The 12,086-nt window shown below is 38.6% G+C and overlaps 2 protein-coding genes across 5 annotated transcripts in view; both read left to right on the plus strand.

Moving 5' to 3' along the window:
* Positions 1 to 4,602: 4,602 nt before the first annotated feature.
* On the plus strand, positions 4,603 to 10,253 carry si:dkey-45d16.4. Its single transcript, XM_027178935.2, has 4 exons — positions 4,603 to 4,793; positions 6,785 to 7,049; positions 7,359 to 7,558; positions 7,645 to 10,253. Exons 1-4 carry the CDS (start codon positions 4,760 to 4,762, stop codon positions 7,983 to 7,985), a joined length of 840 nt encoding a protein of 279 aa, XP_027034736.1. The 5' UTR covers positions 4,603 to 4,759; the 3' UTR covers positions 7,986 to 10,253.
* Positions 10,254 to 11,896: 1,643 nt separating this feature from the next.
* LOC113663665 (phosphoribosyl pyrophosphate synthase-associated protein 1-like) overlaps positions 11,897 to 12,086 on the plus strand; it is an 11,613-nt gene continuing 11,423 nt past the window's right edge. For 3 of the 4 annotated variants that reach the window (XM_027179038.2, XM_027179040.2, XM_027179041.2), the window contains exon 1: positions 11,897 to 12,086. This exon is cut by the window's right edge. The gene's annotated coding sequence lies outside the window, so the exon portion shown is untranslated. The other variant, XM_027179039.2, reaches the window with a different exon arrangement.

A 12,086-nucleotide genomic window follows, 5' to 3' on the forward strand; every position in this document is an offset into this window, starting at 1 on the left:
GGGTGTATTCCATATTTCCAGGAATATTCCACAATCCATCTTCCATAAGCTCCCACGTTCCCGGGATTTGCTCCGGATTCACAGTGACCCTGAGCAGGTGTTTGCTCCAGATGAAAGTCTGAAACTTTTTAGCTCACATTCGAGTTGAGTCACGTTTAATTCATACCTCATTCATTTAATAAACCAGGATTACTGCTCTATTACCTTTCCATGTGATCTGGCCAGTCAGAGCCATGCTAGAAATCACATGTCTTTATCTTCCCGACACATGATGTTCTTTAGGAACTTTATTTTAATGTACGGTTGTAGAACCAAGCAGAAGAAAACGCTCATATAAAAAACAATGGTTATGTCAAGTTCAGTGGATAAATAAATCAGTTAAATGGCTGTTTTTTTGTCTTTCATTCTTGATGAAGCTCCTTTGGCGTCTCTCTGGAGATCTCTTCTGTCAGGAAGAAAAACTAGGTCCTTCTCTTTTATAGGAGCTTTAAATAAATCTGTTTTTTATTTCAAGCTCCATCTCTGGAAGTCGGAGCGATTCTTTTCCGTCAGTGTTCCAGCCTAATGTAGGGTAAAGTCACGAGACAGAACAGCTCAGGGGTAACAGATCACTGGGGGTGGTGGTGGTGGGGGTATTTATACTCGAATGAACCTATGTTCCCGCTCCGTGTTCTGTTTGAGGATAAAAGGTTTTTACTAGAATTACAAGCTGTTACTTCGAATGAGTCAAAAATTTGAGCTGATGTATGAAGTGAAATGGATTCTGCTGCTCACAGGGTCAGAGGCAGTTCTGAGAAAAGCATGAGAAAGCCAAGAAAACACCCCAGATGGAGGAGCAGGACAGGACAGGATGGATACAGTATGACAGTGTATTTAGTCAACAATTCTACTGAAATCTCCAGATCATCATGTTCAATGTTTAAAGGTTTCTGCTGATGTGCAAGTGTGCTAAACTTTATGTCCAGTGGTTGCAGATCGTTAGCAGGAATAGCCATTCGAGAGCTCGTTAGCAGCCATAGCAGTGCATTCACTGAAGTAATTTGGTCAGTTTGTTCGCTTGTTAACAGCAGTTAAAAAATAGTTCATTCAAATCTCTCATCTATATTTAGCAGGTTCACGCTAGTTCATGCTGGAAATATTTAAGAAGCAATAATTGCGAGGGGAGGCACGGTGGCTTAGTGGTTATCATGTTTGCCTCACACCTCCAGGGTTGGGGGTTCGATTCCCGCCTCCGCCTTGTGTGTGTGGAGTTTGCATGTTCTCCCCGTGCCTCGGGGGTTTCCTCCGGGTACTCCGGTTTCCTCCCCCGGTCCAAAGACATGCATGGTAGGTTGATTGGCATCTCTGGAAAATTGTCTGTAGTGTGTGAGTGTGTGAGTGAATGAGAGAGTGTGTGTGTGCCCTGTGATGGGTTGGCACTCTGTCCAGGGTGTATCCTGCCTCGATGTCCGATGACGCCCGAGAGGCACAGGCTCCCCGTGACCCGAGAAGTTCGGATAAGCGGTAGAAAATGAATGAATGAATGAATGAATGAATAATTATGAGGTGACAAAACTGAACACCAACGCAGTGTCTTAATTATAGCTTGTGTTAACCAGCTAGCTTGGTGCTAATAAAACCACCTACATGGCGGCGTCAGTGGGTTTACACTTCTGAGGAACATCGAATACAGAATAAGCGCTTCGAATGGACGAGAGCGTGAAGTGTGTCGAACGTGACAGTCAAATATTTCTAAACACCACCATGATGACTTCCTGTTTTACAAGAAGACATCAGCATACTGAATCAAGTCCTGTTAACTGAAGTCGTTTCTTGGAGCTAGCAGGCGCTGATGCTGGATAAGAAAATTTGCTCTTCGTATATAACACAATTGTATACTAAAGCTAGCGAGAATTTGATTTGAACTGAGATCGCATCACGTGCTTTTGACGTCTTCGTTCGTCATCGTCTGGGAAACTGCTTCTACCTCCTATTAGTAAAAAACACCAATGTAAGATGTGTTAATCTAATTATGATGTTATTATAAAAGGTTGTGTTTTGTGGGAGAAAAACACCGCACTGTTATCATCGTCGTCTCGGACGCGTCTCCTGCTGCTGACTCTTCTGCAGTCAAGGAGTTTTATTATTCGCTTTTTACTGATTACTGACGATCAAACACAAACAAGTTCTACAGTCTGGCAAACAAGAGCCGGTGGCATCTCTGGAGATGTTTTTAATGAACGTGTGCATGAATAAACATGTGTGTGTCTGTGTCTGTATTTATTCTCAACAGATCGTCATGGAAGGGAATCCATTAGCAAGAGTGCAGTTTCTCCTCGTTACGTTTTTTTATTCACGTCGTCGGCTGTACGTTAAATAAACAATAAATGAACAACACTCAGGAACAGCAGGACGTTTTCAAAAACGTCAATGTTAAATAAGTTCAAATGAAACTAAAGGAAAAATACTTTATTTACATCATAAATAATTCCGCAGATAATCAAATCTGTTTATGGATCAAATTAAGAATTCCTACAAACGAATAAATCAGAAGGTTTTTAAACCAGATGTTTATCTTAGCAATTGAAAAGAATTTGATTATGGTCAAATTGATTAGTTTTATTTATATATTTTATTAATTTTAATTTATAATTATAATTAAAATTTTATTCTAAACCAATTCTAAATATTTTAGCTAGTTTTCTGCTGATTTTTCCAGATTTCAAGCTATAAATCTTCTTGTTTTATTGGCAGATCATTTTCTAGATGCTTCCAGTGAGTGAAACGAGTCTTTCTGCCGTTAGAAGACGATTTCAAGCATGAAATTAGTTCACGTGTCAAAAAATACGTTTATGAGTCATAGATTCGGGTTTACTGATATCGCAGTAGGAAATACTTGAGACATTCGAGATCTTTTCATTTAGTTGAACTGAAGTTTTACTAAAAAGCTAAACTCAGTAGTCTTTTACACTATGGCTTCTGGATATGAATCAGTGAATCAAATTACAAATGATACGTGAATTGAATCAAATGATACACAATATTGGTATAAATTGCAGTAACTCCTAAGGTATGCAGAATAACTGACAGGATAACAGATCAGAACAAAGGTCCCAATTCACATAAATCCCCAACAGTGTGATTGATAAGAACAGTCTCTCTCTCTCTCTCTCTCTCTCTCTCTCTCTCTCTCTCTCTCTCTCTCTCTCTGTCTCTGTCCCTGTCTGTATTCTCTGCACGTCTGTGAATTTTCTCAGGATGATTATATCTGCTTCTTGCTTCTCTCTAAAATACCTTTCAAAATGCTATCTCACGCCTAAGTGCTCGCCGCTAACCCCGTCACGCAGAGAACGCCGTGTTCCTCTAGCCGTCAATCAAACCCGCTGAAGGGTAACATCACCGACCTGAAGGTTTCTGAACCCGTCTGTGTTCCTGGATTATCTCTGTTTCTGCTTCGGTTGAGTTAACCAGCTATCACTGCATCCAATTCAAGGTTTTTTGGATATCTCTCTCAGAGACACATCTGTCTGGACAGATCACTAATACTACCCATACAGTCCATATAATAAATCTATGCCCTCTTCTGTATCACTGTTCAGATCAGATTCAGGTGGAAGAACATGGCTAGTTTTTAACATGGCCGTAGAAGACTCTCTGATAAAAGCTCAAGACTTTCACAGATTTGATCCTGTGGAGCGACACGGTTATGTACCCTTTACATCACAGGCACCGTAAATGACAGTTTTATTCATTATTAACACTTTATTTTAAGTTGAGATGAGGAAGATGTCGTATTGATTTGTTATGCTAAATTTTCCCCCAAAAGTGCATCTGTAAAAATCTGTAATAACCGTTTACTTTGGAACTAAAGATACATTTTAGGTCACATGAAACATAATTGATCAGAGTGTTGATATCTTATCATTATATTGATCCACTGTGACCCCGACCAAGATAAAGTGCTTAGTGAGGATAAATGAATCAGTCACAGTGATGGTTAGGAAGCCTGCGGGATGAAGGAAGGTCATAAAGGTTAGCATGTGTTAATGAGACTGTGTGTTAATGAGACTGTGTGTATATGAGACTGTGTGTCAATGGGACTGTGTGTTAATGAAATTCTATGTTAATGAGACTGAGTCTTAATGGGACTGTGTGTTAATGGGACTGTATTTTAATGAAATTCTGTGTTAATGAGACTGTGTTATTTGGACTGTGTGTTAATGAGACTATGTGTTAATGAGACTGTGTGTTAATGGGACTGTGTGTTAATGAGACTGTGTTAATGGGACTGTGTGTTAATGAGACTGTGTGTTAATGAGACTGTGTGTTAATGAGACTGTGTGTTAATGGGACTGTGTGTTAATGAGACTGTGTGTTAATGGGACTGTGTGTTAATGGGACTCTGTGTTAATGAGACTGTGTGTTAATGGGACTGTGTGTTAATGGGACTCTGTTTTAATGAGATTTAATCAGGTTGAATTTGTGTTGTGTTGTGTGTTATTCTGATGCAAACTCATTAACAATGTCATGTCGATCCTCTCCTGCCATCTCGTGGACACACACACACACACACACACACACACACACACACACACACACACACACACACACACACACACACACACACACACACACACACACACACACACGCTTCTCTCCAGTGATTTTGGCCAGAAGTTGATGTACACGTCAGAGTGCAAGCCTGGAACTGGTAAGCGGACGTGTGCGATGACCTCAGCAGTTTGTGCGCATCAGCTGACGCTGGCAGACACCGGAAGACATGCAACGGAAGGTGGAGATGCCGATCAACGAAGGTAAAATGGGGGAATTCACGTATATTTTGCACGCCGGCGCGCGCGCACACACGCGGCACGTCTAATGATAATGAAGAGCGGATTAAACTCGTGTGCAGTCCTTTATTTCCCACTCGTTCCGTGGCGCACATGACATCCTGCCGCATGTAAACAGCTCGCTAGAATAATAACAGCGCATCTTTAATCCTGCTGTCATTACTACTGAGTGCTGACTGGGTTTAATACCGCTGTCATTACTACTGAGTGCTGACTGGGTTTAATACCGCTGTCATTACTACTGAGTGCTGACTGGGTTTAATACCCCTGTCATTACTACTGAGTGCTGACTGGGTTTAATCCAGCTGTCATTACTACTGAGTGCTGACTGGGTTTAATACCCCTGTCATTACTACTGAGTGCTGACTGGGTTTAATACCCCTGTCATTAATACTGAGTGCTGACTGGGTTTAATACCGCTGTCATTACTACTGAGTGCTGACTGGGTTTAATCCAGCTGTCATTACTACTGAGTGCTGACTGGGTTTAATCCAGCTGTCATTACTACTGAGTGCTGACTGGGTTTAATACCCCTGTCATTACTACTGAGCGCTGACTGGGTTTAATACCCCTGTCATTACTACTGAGTGCTGACTGGGTTTAATCCAGCTGTCATTACTACTGAGTGCTGACTGGGTTTAATACCCCTGTCATTACTACTGAGTGCTGACTGGGTTTAATACCCCTGTCATTACTACTGAGTGCTGACTGGGTTTAATACCGCTGTCATTACTACTGAGTGCTGACTGGGTTTAATACCCCTGTCATTACTACTGAGTGCTGACTGGGTTTAATACCCCTGTCATTACTACTGAGTGCTGACTGGGTTTAATCCAGCTGACATTACTACTGAGTGCTGACTGGGTTTAATACCGCACGTGCACCGCTGGTTTCCCTCTTGGTTCCCGTGATAATTAACCTTATAAAACGCAATTTATTCACTAAATAAGTGCAAATTCTAAACACATTAATAATACTGCACATAATATCCGATTACACATATTCATTCATTCGTATTCAGAACATAATCAGCTATATAAACCGGGCAAACCATGCACGTGGAGTAGTGCACTCTTATTATATTTACTAAATAATGCTTATTAAACGTTATAGCAAGTCTATGATGCGAAAAACACCCAAAAAACACTACACTCCGGTGTGAAACACGGGTCCATCACAACTCCGTTCCGTCTGCACGACCCAACCCGGACCGTTATCGGTGTGACACCGGTGTTTTATATAGCGATAAAAATCCAATACTTGTGATTAAAATGTTTAATTAAAAAAACTCTACAAGTTTCCCTTTGTAAATAATTCAAAATTAAATTATAATAATTGTATTTAATAAATTCGTTATATACTATTATTATATTAAGTTATTATATGTTGTTTTATGTTGTATTGGACACAAGTTTCCTTAGTTAACATACACATATATTTTATATTTGTGTATAAAAATGTGATAATTTTTTTCTAATTTGGTTAAGAGTTAACAGTTACTAAAATTTATTTATAAATGTTGATGTTTAAAGCATAATTATACAATAACTAAATTGTGAGTGTGTAACTAACTAGCTAGCTAGCTAGCTAGCTAGCTAACTAACTAACTAATTTAAATAAATAAACAAAGATAAATGTACTTTATTCACAGACTCTTGTTTGAGAACCACAATTATCTAGTAAGAAAACTTGCTAGATTTGTGCTAACCACGCTGTCAGTACTGCGGAGTATACATTATCCTATACTATTTATCATGTAGTGCTTTACTTTTCTATTGATTTGATATGTAATAAATATAACATAGGTCTGTTTGATGTTGTGAAATGTTCATGAGATAACTCTACAGTTTTTTCTTGGTCTTTGTACCAAACACTGTTAAATGTTAAATAAGTGTGTCATTCACCAGAGGTGAATAATTTGATATTTTTTTATTGGTCAAATAAAACTATTCCAGGATTCTCCATCGCTGGCCCCTCAACCACCCCTCGGAAGCGGCAGGTGCGTTTCTCCGCCCGCCACGACATCCTGCTCCTGCGTGAGGTCATAGCTCAGAACCCGTTTACCTCGAAGGAGTCAGGACGGATCTGGGCTCGTGTGGGCGAGATCGTTACTGCGGCGCTGCAGGATGAGAACTTTGAGGTGGATGGACGCAGATGCAGGGAGAGAACTATGCTGCTGCTGGACTACTACAAAAAGCAGGACTTTCCCAGCCTGCGCAGGTTAGCAGGAAATGTATTTGATATAAATGGCAAGGAATAAAATATCGATTATCAGCATTGATTCTTACAACAGCATGACAAAAATTATAACGCTGTGCTTACATTGTGTTAACAATATCATTTGGACAATATACTGGGTGACTGTAAAAAAGTTAATTGCATAAAAAGTACAAACCAGAATGCACTTTTTCTGGAAAACTCCTACCAGACATTTCTGGATGAGTGAAACATGTAATAAACACGTTATGTCATCTTCTTGATGTTTAAATCAAATTGAAAAAATTAACAATATCATGTAACTGTGTTGAGGTTCGGCACAGAGAGGCTCTATGCTCAGAAGGAGGATCTTCTGCATGAGGTTCTAGAGCTTGAGGCAGAGAAAAACCTGATGGCAAGTGGTGAAGGGAAATACCAGGATGGAGAGATGAAGAAGAGAACACTGGAGGAGCTCACATTGCCCGAGCCGGACAAACCCACTGTGCTTCCAGTCACGGCAGCGGTGCCTACAGGTGAGGAGACGATTGCACGTATAAACTGACTAAAGTCTAGCACTATATGTGAAAACCCTCTAATAAATAAAGATCATCTAATGCAGTGTCTGGTTCTTTGGAGCCGGAGGAACAAGAGGACCTGGTCGAGCTGTCTGCACCCACAGCCAAGCGGCCGTGCCAGTGCTGCTGCCAGACGTACTCAGAGATCCTGAGCTTCCTAGAGAAACGCTCAGAAGCCGAGCAGCGGCTGCGTGAAGAGGAGATGGCGCTCCGAAGGGAAGAGCTTGAGATCCAGAGAAGCAAAATTGCTCTGGAACGTGAACGACTCGGTGCTGAGAGGAAGGAACGTGAGCGGCGCTTTGAGCTGGAGAGCCAGGAGAGGCAAGTCATCCTCGACCTGCTCAAGGAGAAAGTTCTCAAGAGCGAAAAGAATTCTGAGTGCTGACTTTCAGAAAAAAAACTCTGCTACAGTTCCGGTAGCTTGGACTCATTTTGCTAACCTGTTGCTAACTTTCTCCTCACAAACTCTTCTTCTTTTTGCTCAAGAGTTTGTAGAATTAATTCTATCAAGTAATAGCTGTTTCAAATACTTAAAAAATTGGACATTGTACATAAATTTGGAATCTAAATGTAGTATCTAGCTAACATCTAGCTAGTGATTGGCTAAATATTAATTTATAGATTGTAGCACTTTAAAAAGGCCACATCCCAAACACTAGTGCTCACGTTTATGGCTGGGGTTTTACAACAACAACATCTTAGTTATTTTCTAACGAAAACAAATAATTAAGACTAAAAACCCACCAAATCAAAATTTTGAAATTAAATGTATTACATGACAATTTAATAAGAATTCAGTACAAAATTTTAAAACCATATAAGTAATTAAGGACATATAATGATCTAAAATATATTCTATCCACAAAATCTTATTTATCACATTTAGCCCAGCTTGAGTTTTTATTTGAAGTGAATTATAACAAATCATGGTCGTCGCTAAAACACACAATTGTTGCACAAATTACAAATCCTGAGCAGCTAGTCACTAGCATTTTTCATGCTAGTATTTCAGGACTTTAAACACAAACGTCCTACAAACGTAGCTACGTTTCCCTTTTATTTCTGTTAAAGAGAGTTAACGAATTGTAGAGAATTGTAAAGCGTAAGCTAGCTGATAATGTCGTTCTATACACCAGACAAATGAAACAGAAATCCTCACACGGTTTTATTTTTCTCAGTGGTGTAACGACCTTTTAGTAAAACATCTGCGTAAAGTTCTTAAAAAGGAATGCTTTACAACTTATCTGATATAACCGATTCGGTTTATGTAGTGATTAGCAGGAAATGACGAATCTTTAGCTAGCATTGCTCTGGAAACCTTAGCTAGCTATGCTAACAGAGCGAAGTGAGAATACCAATTTTGCACCTTTACGATTATTAGTATTATTATTGTTATTGTTATTATTATTTTATATTATTTAGCACAAATTGTGTTGTTTTAGAATTTCAAATACTTGTAGCAGAAGAATAAAGAATTTGGTCATATATTCTTAAGAATAGTCTTTAAAGTTTGCTAAAAAATTGATAAAAGTCTATGGGGGACACTTACTTTCACCCAGCTGTGGAAATCTGTGAAACTTATGTGTGACATTTCTGTGTGTTAAATTCTAAACTATAGTGTTTAGGAGACAAGGACATGGGCGTCTCTGGGTCAAAAAGGATGGAGCTCAAGTTCGGAAAAAAAGTTAGTTGGCTTTAAAGATAACTCTGTTTCCAACAGCATTGTGCTAGCATTAGCTAGCTAGATGTAGTTCATGTAAAATACCCCTCTAACAGGGGTAATGCTAGCTAATGCTAGGTAATGCTTTTTTTAAGGCCAAGTTTACTAGCGCATGAGCATAATGTTATGCAAACAATTCTATTGTGTACATAATATCAGTAGCCAAGCTTGTTAGCAAGCTAGGAAACATTGGGCTAATTAATTTATTTATTTGTTTAATAATAACATTAACGTTATTAACCAGCAGCTAAGTTTGTCATGTTTGTAAATCATTTTATTTTATTTTATTTATTTTAAGAATAACTGTCAAAAAAGAGTGAAGAAAAAAAAATGATAGAACATATTTAACGTATGGTGATGATGTCAAATGATCGTTTGTTATTAAACTTAAGCCCCGCCCTCCTTGACGTTGCAACACTCACTATTCAGCAGATTCAGGACTCATTTAAATGCTGTAATGTCGTTGCAAGTTGTTGTTTTTTTTGTTTGTCTTATTTTTGTTTTAATTAAAAATCCAACTGTTGCTGCATGACGTAAATGACTTTAAGGATGTACAATCACAATTTTTTGGGTTTGGAAGCTGCTGTAGATGTAAAGTTTGTTACATTTGTCTGATTCTCTGTACAGTCATATGTTTGGTGTAAAACGATGCAAATACCTCGTCATGCATCTCGTAGCCAAGTCTTTCTTACATTTCCCCCCATGTCTTTGTTGCACTCATAGAGTTGAAGTGACTTCCTGGTGAAAAGCAATGTTAATTATATAATATTGACGAGAATATTCCAGGTCTTCGCTTGTACGTATTTTTAGTGATATTATTTTTGCTAAATGAAAATTAAAATAATATGATACTACTGAGATGTAACATGCTGTAGAATTATTTGGATTACACAGCTTTATATTATGAATAAAAGTTTGAATAATTGCTTTGCATTCTAGATTCTGGTTCATTTAATATGAAGGCTTGGGGCTGATTGGCACAGTGACGTTACTGAGCCTTAAATCTCAATTTACAATTACAATTGGTCATTTCAATAGACAAAGTACAATTTGTAACAAGCAAGTGTAACATGTAAATGAAGAAAGAACCTCGAGCAGAAACCACCAGGAGGACCGGTCCTGCTTTCTTCTGCTGCACCAGTCATAGTTTTGGAGAAGTCAGGAGGTCTGGTAGGTGGCACACAGGTCGACTGGGTAAACAGTACGGCAACGGTAATGTGTTTGCAGATTGTTGTCATACTGCTGCACCCAGGTGACTGAGTACGGCTTTCAACCAGGGACCTTCATACATGCTGTGGATCTCGCTTTTTTTGTCCTATGAGAATAAATTTTGTGAAGGGAAATGATTTACTTTTTTTATTTTTTTATTTTTATTTTTTTTATTTCTAAACAATTGTCATAATTTGTTTTTGAGACAAAATATGATTAAAAAAATCTCAAAGAACTTTCCTTGAAGTTCAGAGTAACATTTTATTTTTATAGATTGAATAATAAAGCTAACTCCAGCTTTCATGAGAACATTTTCTCATGTTCTAAGCCCCAGTGGCTGGTTGACCCCCTCAACACTACCCCCCTCACAATACCCAACAGCCCAGTGTCATCTGTGGAGGCCTTCGTTTCTGGGCACTACCATTTCCCAAGACCTGAAATGGCATTGCAACATAAACTCCATTATTAAAAAGGCCCAGCAGAGGATGTACTTTCTACATCACTTAAGGAAGTCTGGTCTGTCACAGGAGCTGTTGATGCTGTTCTACACTGCAGTCGTTGAATCTGTCCTGTGCACATCCATCCATCACCATCAGGTTTGGTACAGCAACAAAACAGGAAAGGAACAGACAGCAACGCACAGTAAATACAGCAGAAAAAATAACTGTCCCCCCCACCCCCATTTATGTCTGTATAGTATTGTATAGTATAGTGTTATTTATGTGTGTATTGTATAGTATAGTGTTATTTATGTGTGTATTGTATAGTATAGTGTTATTTATGTGTGTATTGTATAGTATAGTGTTATTTATGTCTGTCTTGTATAGTATAGTGTTATTTATGTCTGTCTTGTATAGTATAGTGTTATTTATGTGTGTATTGTATAGTATAGTGTTATTTATGTGTGTATTGTATAGTATAGTGTTATTTATGTGTGTGTGTATAGTATAGTGTTATTTATGTGTGTATTGTATAGTATAGTGTTATTTATGTCTGTACTTTTGAGAGTCACAAAAAGCTGGGACTAAATTCCTTGTGTGTGTCAACACACTTCTGATAATTCTGATTCTGATTTTTTATTTGAATTGCTGTTTTTTAGATTATTTATTTATTTATTTATTTATTTATTTATTTTAAAGATTTATTAGTTACAAATATTTTTCCAACCACTTTTCTTCCATTCTGTAAAAACTGAAAAGAAAAAACAGAGTCGTTGCGACATGTGATGTTTATTTGACACAAAGGTGCCAATAAAAACACGAGAAAGACCCGATTGGTTCAAACCTCTCCAGCCTTCACCGCCCCTCGTGCTTCTGTACTCTAATCCGATTGGCAGATTACAATGCCAATCATATCCCTGTGGGCGGGGCTATAAGCGAGCTGGCTCTCTTTCCGACCGCATTGCAACAAAGTTTACAGTGATACAAAAATACCGCGAGCGCTTCTGTGCAATTTAAACGCTTTAGTCGCGCGTGAGGTTCATAATCCGGTTCGTAATCCGGTAGCATTCTGATGTAGTTTCCATGCAGTCGGTTTAAGTTGTCGGAATAGATCGAA

This window comes from Tachysurus fulvidraco, chromosome 5, assembly GCF_022655615.1.
Source record: "Tachysurus fulvidraco isolate hzauxx_2018 chromosome 5, HZAU_PFXX_2.0, whole genome shotgun sequence".
Classification (NCBI taxonomy): Eukaryota; Metazoa; Chordata; class Actinopteri; order Siluriformes; family Bagridae; genus Tachysurus; species Tachysurus fulvidraco.